The 14,294-nt window shown below is 40.3% G+C and overlaps 1 protein-coding gene across 3 annotated transcripts in view; it reads left to right on the top strand.

Moving 5' to 3' along the window:
- LOC118409324 (myosin heavy chain, embryonic smooth muscle isoform-like) overlaps positions 1–8,784 on the top strand; it is a 20,104-nt gene extending 11,320 nt beyond the window's left edge. For all 3 annotated transcript variants that reach the window (XM_035810276.1, XM_035810274.1, XM_035810275.1), the window contains 3 exons: positions 39–104; positions 1,314–1,392; positions 8,232–8,784. In XM_035810276.1, the coding sequence (XP_035666169.1) occupies positions 39–104; positions 1,314–1,391 (144 nt within the window). In that variant the 3' untranslated portion in view covers position 1,392; positions 8,232–8,784. The remainder of the gene's footprint in view (positions 1–38; positions 105–1,313; positions 1,393–8,231) is intronic.
- The last annotated feature ends 5,510 nt before the right edge of the window (positions 8,785–14,294 follow it).

Here is a 14,294-nt window from a genome sequence, read left to right on the forward strand (position 1 = left end):
CGGAATGAATCTCTCCTCCCTCATGTTTATTTCTCCAGGAAGCCAACAGGAGACACAAGGAGCAGATCAGCACCTACCGTACACACCTGCTCAGCTCCATACAGGTGAGAACTGTACCTTCCTACCGTACACACCTGCTCAGCTCCATACAGGTGAGAACTGTACCTTCCTACCGTACACACCTGCTCAGCTCCATACAGGTGAGAACTGTACCTTCCTACCGTACACACCTGCTCAGCTCCATACAGGTGAGAACTGTACCTTCCTACCGTACACACCTGCTCAGCTCCATACAGGTGAGAACTGTACCTTCCTACTGTACACACCTGCTCAGCTCCATACAGGTGAGAACTGTACCTTCCTACTGTACACACCTGCTCAGCTCCATACAGGTGAGAACTGTACCTTCCTACCGCACACACCTGCTCAGCTCCATACAGGTGAGAACTGTACCTTCCTACTGTACACACCTGCTCAGCTCCATACAGGTGAGAACTGTACCTTCCTACTGTACACACCTGCTCAGCTCCATACAGGTGAGAACTGTACCTTCCTACTGTACACACCTGCTCAGCTCCATATAGGTGAGAATTGAACCTTAAAGAAAGGCAAACATTGTATCTGCTAGCTTTCTACCTCTCCTTCTTTTTCCATGCTTAGAAAATAGGATCAATGACCTGCACTTAGCAATATCGGACCAATCCTATTGTATCAAATGCCATATCAAACAGACCCGTGCAACTATTCTTTTCAAACACCTCCATCAAAACAGCCCCAGTGGGGCAGAAATGGCCAAAGAAAAAGGCTATATACCTTCTTTATGAAAAACTACACCCACCGAGTGAAGCATTACTTTGTTGGTGGTCGGCGTACAGCTTTAATTTTCTATGCGAACTTGAAATCATTTCAATCCATACAAGTCATGTAAAGCGATTCTGATTGTCGTTGAAGAGATTTATTAGTCACGTATGTTGACAGTTAATAGAATTTTTTCATCACTCAATGACTGACTGTTATTAAAGGTAAGGAAACGTACCTCCAAATTTTCGATGGCTATCCAGTCCAGCAGTGATGGCTGGGAGCTGCCCAAGTCCTACTTACCCTTACTCCCGAAGGAGGTGGGATGGGGGGCAGAAGATCCACGCAAGTCTTGACCTAGTTCTCGCAACTCTCGCGAGAACTAGGTCACTCTGTGAGCAAGATGGACTGGATAGCCATCGAAAATTTGGAGGTACGTTTGCTTACCTTTAATAACAGTCACTGATTGATGAAAAAATTCTATTAAGTAAACCGATTCTGATTGTTTCCTTCAGGGCACCATGGATGTGGAGGTGGAGACAGCGCTGAAACAAATCCTGCAGGTCCGAGGGTCGGCTGAGGACTACTGCTAATGTAAGACTTAAGATAAGAAAAGCTCAAGACTCCTTGAACTCAAATATATTGCAACAGGTCACTCTTCTGCAGACTTAAAATAGTTGAGCTGTAATTTCCAACACCAAAATCGGACTCACCCACAAAATTGGACGTCACGACAGCAATGGATTGTTCATTCCTTGACAAAGACTGATGCTGTGCAGTCGAAAATTGGATGAGTCCAATTTTGGTGTTGGAAATTACAGTTCAACTATTTCAAGAATGACTTCTACTGACACAGATGAACTTTTAAGTTAAGACTTCTGCAGACTGTGTCGTCACGGTGATGATATCATCTGCTGTCTGAAGATGGAATATTTCTGTCTCATCATCGGTCGGCTGCAGCGCAGGCGACTAAGTTTCTTCCATGCCCTTCTATCGGCAGCTAGATGGCGTATCTGCTTTCTTTATTTGGGTTTTTCACATAGTGAAAGGGAGGACAAAGCAGGTGCAAAAATGCACCTTTGAAGGCTGCCCTCCCGTACATAACATACATTAATAGTGCAACACAATATACAATACAATAATATATACAACAACAACAATATACATTATTAAGATATTACACAACCATTAGGCAAAAATCGTGGCACTAGCGTGGTCTTAATGCCAGACAAGAGCTGCAACCGCAGCAAGTGGTCCTGGTGCAGGTACGGTCAATACAATAGCTGTTACCATTATAGCTTTGCAGTGATCTGGTCATTAAAGTCTCCTATAGGAGCTGTTGGATATACTTTAGATAGGAGGTAGCTTGGCGTCCTCGTCTGCGTTTCCCGTGCGTTGGCAGGTTCGTCCTCAGGCATGCGCAGGATATGACCCATGACTAATCTGTCTATGCACGACTATATCTGACATGTTCAGATGTTGGCAGACGTGGTTTATGATCCGCTGTGTCACAAGCAGTTTTTCTAGTCTGCAGATCAGTTATACTCCAGCAGTGTTGTAGCCAGCGCCAATACTTCCGTCTTTTGACAGAATTTTACCGCTGGGGAAGGACAAAAATTTTGCCCATTCCGTCCCCTGTGATGGACAAAAATCAGTATAATAAAGATATTAATTAAACTAAGTCTACCAGCAAAATTTGCCCCTCAAAATAAAGGAAATAGCATTTCAGAGGGTCTAGATTTTTAAAAATTCCCGGGAGCATACCCCAGACCCCCCATGATCATCACGCCTCCAGGGGACAGAAAAGAAAAACTCATGCTGGCTAGAACACTGTGCTCCTGTATTGAATAATACCATGAAAGCTCTGTGTCAGAGACAGTTTAGCAGACCACAAGCAAATACTGTAAAAATGCAGAAACTTTCGTGGTGGTTTAATGTTTGCGGTTTTCTCGGAGGCCGCTTCACCGCGAATTTAAAACCACCACGAACATTTTTCAATAACAGTAAGAGACTACACTCTTGCAAGGTGCTACCCCGAAATTAAAACCACCGCAAAAGACTTAGTCCATTTTCCTGCTACGAACTTAAATGCATTTACAGTAACTTCTGCCCCCCTCCCCTCCTCTACATTCCATCCACCAGATCCTGTAAAACAAGATCACCATAAGATTTATGTTATGTGGATTTCCTTTGTGATAGGAGAAGTATGGCCATTTGGTGGGATCACTTTAACGTTGCATTAGACACACCATTGATCACTGTCTCGGGGGCATCGGGACTCGTTTACTCACGATCGATCTTGGACTAGACTGCAGCTTCCATAAGCAGCTTCCGTAAGCTGTCAAACTGCTGGTAACCTACATGATGTCAGGGTTCTAGCCAGGATTTTATTTTAGTGTCGTGGGAATGGCATGGTAGCAAAGCGATTAATCAGGAGATTGGTGTGGAAGGGGGGTCTTGGCCCCTCCACAGTGACATTTTGAAAATGTAGAGTTAAAAGTTGGCACTCTGTTAACATCACATGTAATTTAAGGATTTTTTGGTCAGTTTTGAGTGGCATATCATCATTTTTCATTGTTCAGACATTGATTAGACATTGTTGAACAAGCAAATGATAGCAAAGCACCAACATACACACTAGTTAAGAATTAGCATAATGGGCCTTATTTTGGCGTGGTGGTCACAAATTATAGCGTAGTGGCCCACTAAGCTAAAATACACTAGCTAGAACCCTGGATGTAGACTGGGCTATCAGGGACCCCCGCTTCCTTCAGTTTTGATCGATCATGGACTAGACTGCAGCTTCCATAAGCAGCTTCCATAAGCAGCTTCCATAAGCAGCTTCCATAAGCAGCTTCCATAAGCAGCTTCCATAAGCAGTTCAACTGCTGGTAACCTACATGATGAAGACTGGGACATCAGGGACCCCCGCTTCCTTCAGTTTTGACCGATCATGGACTAGACTGCAGCTTCCATAAGCAGCTTCCATAAGCAGCTTCCATAAGCAGCTTCCATAAGCAGCTTCCATAAGCAGTTCAACTGCTGGTAACCTACATGATGAAGACTGGGACATCAGGGACCCCCGCTTCCTTCAGTTTTGATCGATCATGGACTGGCTTTCAGCTTACGTAAGCCTGTAATCATGCGCCTGGGGGACCCGTCAGTTATCAGGATGTGGCATTGTTTCATTCTTTCAGGGCTCGAAAGTCATGTTTGGAAATAGGTGCACCAGTGCACATGCATAACCCGAAGATTTGGATACACTGAAATTTTGTGAGATGTCATTGTTTGGTGCTTTCAGGGCTCAAAATTCATGTTTGGAAATAGGTGCACTCATAGGTGCACGAAACCTGAAGATTTGGGTACACTGAAAAAATATTAGGTGTACAACTTATGTTGAATGTCAGCAAAGTGTAATTTCATACCTTCGTAAATGACTTATTCTTACTCTTCAGAGCTTAAATTTGAAATTCTATAATACCTACAATGTAGTAAGATTTTGGTACACTTAAAAAATGTTAGGTGCACAATTTAAGTTAAAAGTCATATCTTCCTGACATATTTCAGAGATTGCATTTGAAATTCTATGCCTATACATGTAGCTGCAATTTATTTTCAGGACAGAAGTGATACAACACAGGTTTTATTATTAGTCTGAAATGTAAAAAAAATGGCTGTATACTGAGTTGATGTATTACATATCTACATATAGCTACACCGTAGTGCACCCACAGTCTAACTGTTGACTCACAGCTACTTTAATATGGGTTCACATTTGTGCATATGCACCCAGTGTTTCCAGCCCTGTACAATTTACGTAAGCCCTTGTATTTAGAACCATATGCCTTGGAGACTTGTCAGTTATCAGGGGATATCAAACATTGTACATGTCATTGATCGGTGCATGTTGTACACATTATTGATTGAGGTGATAGCGTTGTACCAAGATGTGCCTGAGGTTTGCACAGCCTTCTCAACCCTGAGCACTGGTAGCCCTGGTATTTAGGGGTGATGCAACAACAGTTAGCACCTGCACCTAGACCCACAGTGAGAGAGCTCAAATAAAAATAAGGCTCTCAACCATTGAAATTCCTTTCTTGGTGGGATTTTATGTTTAATCTGGGCAGATTTGGAATGGCTATGGAAGGAAAGACCCTGTACTTGTTGAACCAGTTGTAAGAAATTACCTTTCTCCATCTAGGGTTTTTTTGCACCCCATGAGATAGTGGTATCATTGCCAGATAGCTGTAATGTACATGTCATCGATCGGTGCATGTTTTATACGTTATTGATTGAGAAGATACCGTTGTATCAAGATGTGCCTGAGGTCGTGTATATGCACGGACTCCTCAACCCTCGACGTGTCACCTCCTGCCTATATATTATGTGTAACACTGGTAGCGCTGGTATGCTCTATAATTACCTCCATGAAATGTCATGGAGGTTATGTTTTCACTAGCGTTTGTCTGTCTGTCTGTCAACAAGATAACTCAAGAACGGCTCGATGGATTGGTTTCATACTTGGTGTGTTGGTGGGGTGTGATGAAAGCTGAATTTGATTAGATTTGGGGCCCCCTAGCGGCTTTCCTTGGTACTGCAGCGCAACTTCATCATGTAAAATGCATAAATCATGTAAATGTGCAAGTCATTTGCATATAATTTACAAAAGCTCTTAATATTTCAGGTATGAGCTCGCCAAACTCTAGTTATGATAATGGCTTCTGCTGCAGATTTATCAATCGTTTACTGTAAACCTCGGAATTTTTTGCAGTGATTTTATTTTGGGGGAGACATCTGCACTGCATGCACAATTGTGTCTCTGCAAATGTTTTACCATAAATGCAGTAAGACATCTGAGAATAATTTCAAACTTCAGCTTGAAAACTCAACTGAAAACCTCAACTCCTACCATCAAATCAAGTGCCTTCCAAAAATTACTAGCAATGAATTTATCCGTGATAGAAAATTTTTAGAAAATCAACAAAATCAACTATAAACCCATTGAAAACATTCTACAAAGACATTTACTCCATAAAAAAAATAAAATAAAAGCTCTGTTTAAACTGAACAACTCCATACAAATCACAGTACTATATTCATGTATTATTTGGTGTCATTGTTACTGTTACTGTAACTGTTATAACAGTAGTAGTATCCAGTACTTGATTACTGTAAATTCATTTACGTTCGCGGGGGTTTAATTTCGGGAAAATTGACTGTTCATAGTGGTTTTAAGTTGCAGTAGCACCATGCACTATAGTCTCTTACTGCCATGGAAAAAATGTTTGCAGTATTCTTTATTTCGTGGTGAAGCGGCCACCACAAAAACCATGAACAGAAAACCACCGCAAACATTTCTGCATTACGGTATACTGCTGTGGGTCTCTGACACATGTGGGCTGCCGTCAGTTGTTCTCACAATCGAGCTTGTGTCCCGGAGGGAAGGTAGCAGATTTGATAATTGCTTCCAGGTCGCAGCATCTCTCCCCACGTAAACCGGCTGGAAGAAATTGCCTTACTCGCTCCTAGATCCACTTACACATTCCGGTCACCGGGGGAAACGGGTTTTCTGCTTCAATTGAGCTGCACGCGTGTTCTGGAAGGTCTCCAGATCTTCATAACTGTGCCCGCAGCAGTTCAAAAGGAACATCTACAGCAAAAAAATCAATCCTATAGTCATGACTTCTCCTCTCATTGATTTTGTTATCTGAAAAATTGTTTCCTTTTTCTTTATTGATAAACTACTGGTGAAGGATAGAAGCATTGATTTTTTTGGTGAAAGTTTATTATTCGGGGGGACTTCATCCATTATTTTCACAAAAGATAGCAGTCCAGAGTTATTCCTTCCCTTTACAGTAGCAGGAAAAATTCTTTTTTTTTTTCATTGAAGAGGCTCATCAGTCACTCCACGGTTACTCCATATTTTCTTAGAGCAATGACTGCTTTTAAAGGTAAGGTTAATAAACATACCTCCAAATTTTCGACGGCTGACAGTTCATATTGTTCACGGAGAGTGACCTAGTGACCTAGTCTCAATCTCTCTCGAGAGCACGAGACTAAATTTTGTTTTTTTTTACAGTTTAAACAATTCTGTAGTAAATGGAAAAATGCATAATTATTCATCATCACTTCCAGTAGATAGCCTCAAACAATACTTTGCAAAGATTAGGTGTGACACAGGACTGGTTAGGTGTGACAAGTCGTTCAATGTAATATAACATATGGAGATCCAAATAAAACAAACAAACAAACAAACCAGCTGCTGCTGTACTGCTGCCGGAGGGTGGTTATACCGGCTATAACGGTACAGACAGATATTTGTGATGCTTTGATTTCTTGGTAAGAGGTCACCACAAAAACTGCATAGTCAACCACGGCAAAAAAAAATTCAAGATTAACAGTAGTTTCCATGGTCATATCAGTCTGGTCAGGTACATGTGTGTAAGTGAGTAGTCCACTGTGACACGGCTCAGTTTGAGACGGCTGCCCGTACAGATTTTCGTGGTTTATGAATTTGCAGCATCAGGTACTCCACAGAAACTGCAAAATTAAATCCACCCCAAAAAATTTCAAGATTTACATTAGTTTCCATGGGCATATCAGTCTGGTCAGGTACATGTACATAAGTGAGTGACACGGCTCAGTTTGAGAAGGCCGCCCGTACAGAATACAGGTCAGTCTGTGACGGCCGCCCGTTCAGAATACAGAAGCTCTGCTTTAGTCAGCAGCCTGCATGGCCTGCAGGGTCGGAGAGGTCCCTGTGTGGATGAGATACTTGGTGTGGCCACACAAAGTTATTTACTTGGTTTGGGGGCATTTGGTATTACTACATTTTGTTGTTGTTAAGTTGTAGAGGTTAGTATGCACTGAATCAGTTATATTACTGTTTTATTATAATAATACTGTTGTTTGTGTTTAGGTGAAAGTATTGCAATCATAAATCACAGATGAAGCCAACTTAAATATCACTGTATTAAATTCACTGAGTATTGAAAAAGAATGGTCCTTATATTGAATGTTTTCATTATGTTTTTCCACATTTCCACACAAAAATCCTAAAACAACAATAGAAAGTATACTGATGTTGTATCTTAGTATGAACATGGTAGAAGATGAAGTGCACTTCACTGTTGATTGCGATATGCATGTCAATGACAGAAATATAGAAAGTAGATTCCCTCATTTTAGACACATGAGTAGCACTGACATTTATATTTTTCATGCATTTTGACAAACCGACAATAGCTAAACCCATACAATCCTACATTTTCACCCAAGAAGCGAGAAGAAGCCGAACTTTTGTGTTAGACTAGATTTGTGATACTTTTATATGTATATATGTTGACTTGTTGTGACCTGTACTTAGCTCGGTTGGGCAAAACTGTACAATAAAGGTCTTCATTCATTCATTCAGTATTCTGTGTTGCTTGCAGGTTGAAGAGACCCCCATGTGGATAAGATACCTGCAGTGTCCTGAGATGATGGAGAAGTGTGGCTCTGAGGAGAGACATGTTTATCACACACACAGCAGCAGGGTGCAAGTCTACACACATCAATACAAGATGAAGTTACATCAACCTTATGTATCGAGATGAGGAACGGCAAGGCATGAAGTTGTTTTTTGACACTTGCCAGATAACAGCTAAAATTTGTGCTTTTCTAAGATCCTGTGTGGTCACACATTTGTGTTAGCTTATCTTCTCTAAGGTTCCTGCATGGCAACTACTTTGTTTCTTTATTTGTTTGCTTGCATTTTGGGCCAAAATTGCTTTTTTTATCTGATGGCATTTCAGTCTTATTACAGTCAGTTTCTTGTGGACCAAGAAAAGCCTGACTCATGGCGCCAGCTAGGGAGTATTCTAGATTTAGAAAGAGCTATAAAGGTTAGCAGAAAGAGCTAATTAAAAATCTTCTCGTAAAGAGCTAAAGTTACTCAGAAAGGGCTAACTAACTACATTCACAAAAGCCTGTCAGAAAGAGCGGACTGCCTTAGTTTGTAAAGAGCTTCTCAGATAGACGAAAAGTTTCTCAAAAAGAGCAAAGTTTATTTTATAAAAAAGCTTGTCAAAAAGATAGAACTGCACTAAACCTTCTCAAAAACAACTGAAGCTAAAATCTCAGAACTGAAGGTTCTCAGAAAGAACTGAAACTTCTCAGAAAGAAGTGAAGCTTCTCAGAAAGACCTGAGGCTTCTCAGAAAGACCTGAGGCTTCTCAGAAAGACCTGAAGCTTCTCAGAAAGAACTGAAGCTTCTCAGAAAGACCTGAAGCTTCTCAAAAAGAACTGAAGCTTCTCAGAAAGACCTGAGGCTTCTCAGACACAACTGAAGCTTCTCATAAAGACCTGAGGCTTCTCAGAAAGACCTGAGGCTTCTCAGACACAACTGAAGCTTCTCATAAAGACCTGAGGCTTCTCAGAAAGACCTGAGGCTTCTCAGACACAACTGAAGGTTCTCAGAAAGAACTGAAGGTTCTCAGAAAGAACTGAAGGTTCTCAGAAAGAACTGAAGGTTCTCAGAAAGAACTGAAGCTTCTCAGAAAGAACTGAAGCTTCTCAGAAAGACCTGAAGCTTCTCAAAAAGAACTGAAGCTTCTCAGAAAGACCTGAGGCTTCTCAGACACAACTGAAGCTTCTCATAAAGACCTGAGGCTTCTCAGAAAGACCTGAGGCTTCTCAGACACAACTGAAGGTTCTCAGACACAACTGAAGGTTCTCAGAAAGAACTGAAGCTTCTCAGAAATGACTTATAAGTATGAAGCTTCTCTGAAACAACTGAAGAAACAACTGAAGAAACAACTGAAGAAACAACTGAAGCTTCTCCGAAAAACTGGAGCTTCTCAGAAACAACTGAAGCTTCTCAGAAAGAAGAAAGGTGATGTATTGTCACGTTGCCCCGAGCCGTGATAGCCCGGGTTCTGATTGATGCAGACGTAACGAACCCCCGTGGAGCACCTCAAACACCCTTACCCAATTACCGGCCCTGTAACGAGATTACTCCCCCGCCCACAAAGTGGTTAAGTCGGGCGGACGGAGGCCAGTCATTAGCAGCTGCAGTGATGTCTAATCTGCTGTATCCCTGTTAATTGGTGCAGAGGGTCCAGTTAAGCACTACTGTCCAGTCCCGGGGGAGTTAGTCACATCTTGGAAATGCTGGCCAGAACTGATGTCCACATTCCTTTACCTAGCCCCTATTGTTGGCAGCAATTCCTTCAGTATACTGTATGCCCAAAAGCATACTGTAAATGCAGAAATGTTCGCGGTGTGACCGCTTCACCGCAAACTTAAAACAACATTTTTCTATTATGGTATTAGACTGCAGTCTATGGTGTTACCGCGAACTTAAAACCACCGCGAAAAGTTCTTTTTCCGGCTACCGTAAAATTAAATCCCCACGAACTCAAACGCATTTACAGTACTCATCATCATCATCATCATTAGTCATCCTCTGAGGTGCAGCAAGTAAAGTTTGACTTCCAGAACAGTCTATCTTTCATCGCTGTGAGAAGTTCCAGGCCTTCTAGACCAGTTTCTGACTCTACAAGCTACTCAACCAACTGGATGTGATTTTGGAAACGGTCAGATGTTTCAGACAACCATCCGGTGTCTGTTGTCAGTGACACTGGAGAATCTTGTTGGAGAGAGTTTTGGATTGATACACAGTAGAGATCTAGTTGGACTTTTGAAGAACTTCCTTCAGTATATCTGATGATTGCTCACTCACGGTCTTTCGTTATGTTTGATTTGTTTGTCTCCACTGGGACTAAATTTTGCAGTAAAGAATTTTTTTGCAGTGCTTGAAATTTGCGGTTGAGACAGTACTGTCATCTTATATGGGATATGCATATTTGCGGGGTATTATGATTTTGCTGTGGAGAGGCCCCAGCAAAAAGGAAAACCACTGCAAACATTTCAAAATCTACTCAAGTGTTACTCGGCAGCAAATAAGCTCAAACATCGTAAAGAGTGAGTTATTGTCATAGTTTTTATATAGAATACTTTAAGGAGGTTATCATCAAGTTTTCATGAGTGGAGCAAGTAGCAAAAACTGCAACGTTGGCTTGATTGCTCAGTTACTGTCAGGCCATTTGAAATGTTCGGTTGTGTCAGGAACTTCTAGTATATCAGAATATCTACAACTAAGGATTCTAAAGTTTTTATACATTGTACAAAATGTACATTGAAAATTGTTTCATGCAGTTATTCACTTCTTCTAAAGTATGTTATAATGTACAAGTATGAAGATGAAAGCGTTTAATGTCATTTTTAAAATTCCTATGAAAATGATGAGATATGAATCGTTGTGGTTAAACGGCTCCTGTATTGATTGATTGATTGAGTGATTTTAAACTGTAAATTGTCTATCAAGCATTTGTACTCGGTATGTTTTTATATTTACAAGGTGGAGGGCATGTGAGTGGATTCAAGGTTCTATATGATCTACAGAAATGTAATTCCTGCAACAGCATGTGATTTTTGATATCATATTTTGGATACAAGTGTTTTTGTAAGGGTAATTTGTGCTGTTGGTGGCTGTCATTTTTTATAATCAATTTTGTTGTTGTTGTAAACTTGATGTAATATCTAATTGTGCAGTTTAACAGGATTCATATATCCCTGATAGCAAAACTTCAATGCAATGTAAGAATCAACGTCAATCAGGAATTCTCACCATAACCATGACAGTACATGTACAAGTCAAGGATTAATACAGTCACACCTCAAAGTTTACTTGTAGAGCCTACATGACTGAGTATGAACAGGGTATAACACACTTTTTAACATGATCTTTTGCAATCTTTTATCACGTGATGCAGTTGTCATACTTTTTGTAATCTACCAAAGTCTGAAATGTGATCTAAGCTAAGAGTATAGCTAAGAATGACATAGCAAATGTCTCTACATTTTGTAAATTGTTTTGACACTGTAAAATGTTTTTAGAATCTATGACAGTATAATTTTGATGTAATAGCATTTTATAGAAATGGTGCTCAAGGCACGTGATTATTATTGTTTAGTTTTGGGCTATATCTGCTTACTTCTTTAAGTGTCAGCACCCACGACAGGAAATATTACATGTGTTTTCTACCCTTTCTGAGAAAAGCAAGTCTCTTGAACAAGGTTGGACAAGTTTTTTTTTAAAATTCACTTGTCCTCTTAGGCAAGCACATAAAAAAATTACTTGCCCCAAATTCTAATGTCACTGTTATGTGCATTTCACTTCCAGCAATGGAATTCTTATTATTGCCTCTATTTTTCTATGTTGACCATTGCTTGATGTCATGACTGTAAAATGTGACAAGTAATCAAAATCTCACTCAATGGAAAAATCTTACTTGTCCTATCGGACAAGTGCGGTAGGACATGCACTTGCCCGAACAGCACTTTCACTTGCCCTGGACAATAGGGCTAGTGGACTTGTCCAACCCTGTTGAATACTCAAAGTTCAACTATTTTCCTATGGCATGTTTCACTTTGGTCCTTTCTTTATAACATTTTGTAACGGTATTGATGGGAATAATGTGTCCAATATTATAGTAATGTGGTGGTAGGTTAATTTTTTTTGCTGTTTGATTATTTCCGATTGTCAAATATAAAATGTGCCTTCCTATTTATACGATTTTCATACATGGTTAAAATGTACCAAATATCACTTTCAACTGTTTGTAATTAATGCAGTTTTCCCAATCCAAGATATGCAAAATCAAGGGGCTTTTCTAACCATGTTGTACAGAGCAGTTATTGCAATACTTACCAAAGTTAATTATAGTCATTGCAAATAGAATACATGTATCTTGAAAATTTTTGTACCAATGACTGCTGAATGTCCAGAAAATCTCTATTTTACTCTTTTCATGAATAAAATATTCTGCTGATTAAACATTGTGTGTCAGTTTGTCTTTAGTGGCGGTACATGGGTCTATCTCAGGACGCCCGCTTTGTCTTCATTTTATCTGCTCACTCCATATTTCTTCCCTCCAAGAAATCCGATCACCACAAATTTAATTATCACGGCCTTCCGCGCACCTGCCATTTCTCCCGACATTGACAGGTTCAACACCCTCATGCTGATATCAGTCTCCTGCGCAGAGGGACCAGCGTCGTTAAATACTCGGGGGGGGGGGTGTTCTACGACACAGATTTTTTTTATTTTATTGTGCACTTTAAAAATGATAACATACAGCAAATTAAAGAAAACAACAGAACGTGCAGGGGGGAGAAAAAAAGCCGTGTGGCTTATATGTTTTATTTGCAAAATCATGCCCGAGGGCTAATTGCATATACAGTCTCAAGACCTAAGCTAATTACATATACAGTCTCAAGAACTAAGTCAAAGTCAAAGAAAATGCATAAAACTAGTGTCTAATCAAGTACATGGTATACAAACTCTTTCCCCGTCAAAATTTACAAATCATAATACAATTTAGTGGATATGAAGATTATACATCAAACAATAATAAACGAAGTGAAAATAATATAACCCAGTGATCATCATAACGCTGCAATTGATTTAACCATGAAAAACTGAAACTAGACAAAACTAAACATAATCTCTGCTGTAGGAGAAATGTGGATATTTGAGCAGATGTGGCAGGCGGGAAGGGTTTGTGCGGATTCGGAGGTGTTTTGTACGGTTTTTGTTTTGTTCCGTGCCGGACTGGTCTTCCATTTCATCACACTTATCACCTAATTGTTTGACCGTTGGGGCAGCAAAAAGATTCGTTAACCAGCTTTTCTCCACCCTTCTCGGTTTTCTGTTCTTCTTAATAATGTTTCCCTTAGTGTCATGCCGTTCGGGTTTCTGTTAGAAAATTAAAAAAAAAAAAAAAAGTAAGAAATAAACACCACCAAACGCTAAAAAAAAATCCTACATCTACTCGACATTCAGGTACTTAGAGTAAGATACGCCTAAAAGCAGTTGCTCAAACAAATGGACATGATTTTGGTAACGGTAAGACGTTTCGGATAACATTCATTACCTTTCTTCATCAGTGACACTGGAAAGATCTTGTTACAGAGAATTCATATTTAGCTGTGAATTGATATGCAAAAGTTTAAAAAGCCAAAAGGATCTAGTTGTCTGAGAAGTTTGACCGTTTCCAAAATCATATCCAGTTGCTTGGGTAACTTCCTTTTTGCCTACATCTGCTCTAAGATTACCCCAGTGTAGCCCCTTTCCTGCCGTGCCTGTGTTGCCACATTTCTGCTTACAAAGCGCCATTATGTCTCTATCTGCGGAGCTGTGGCAATATGCCACCTGCGCACCTTCCCACCAGCGGCTACAATTTGTTGCCATGCGCTTGGCATTGTTCCAGGAGAAATATCGCACAAGTAGCGATTAATAACGCTACATTGATCGTAAATGGGGCGTGCGGAAAGGGTGTTCTCTCCAGAGTTCCATCGGAACAAGCTCGTATTTTATGCGTTGTTCAATATAGATAGCATTTTTAAAACCAAATAATATAACACTAGTTTACCTTTATCCGTTGGGTAACCTA

Source organism: Branchiostoma floridae, chromosome 2 (assembly GCF_000003815.2).
Source record: "Branchiostoma floridae strain S238N-H82 chromosome 2, Bfl_VNyyK, whole genome shotgun sequence".
Taxonomy (NCBI): domain Eukaryota; kingdom Metazoa; phylum Chordata; class Leptocardii; order Amphioxiformes; family Branchiostomatidae; genus Branchiostoma; species Branchiostoma floridae.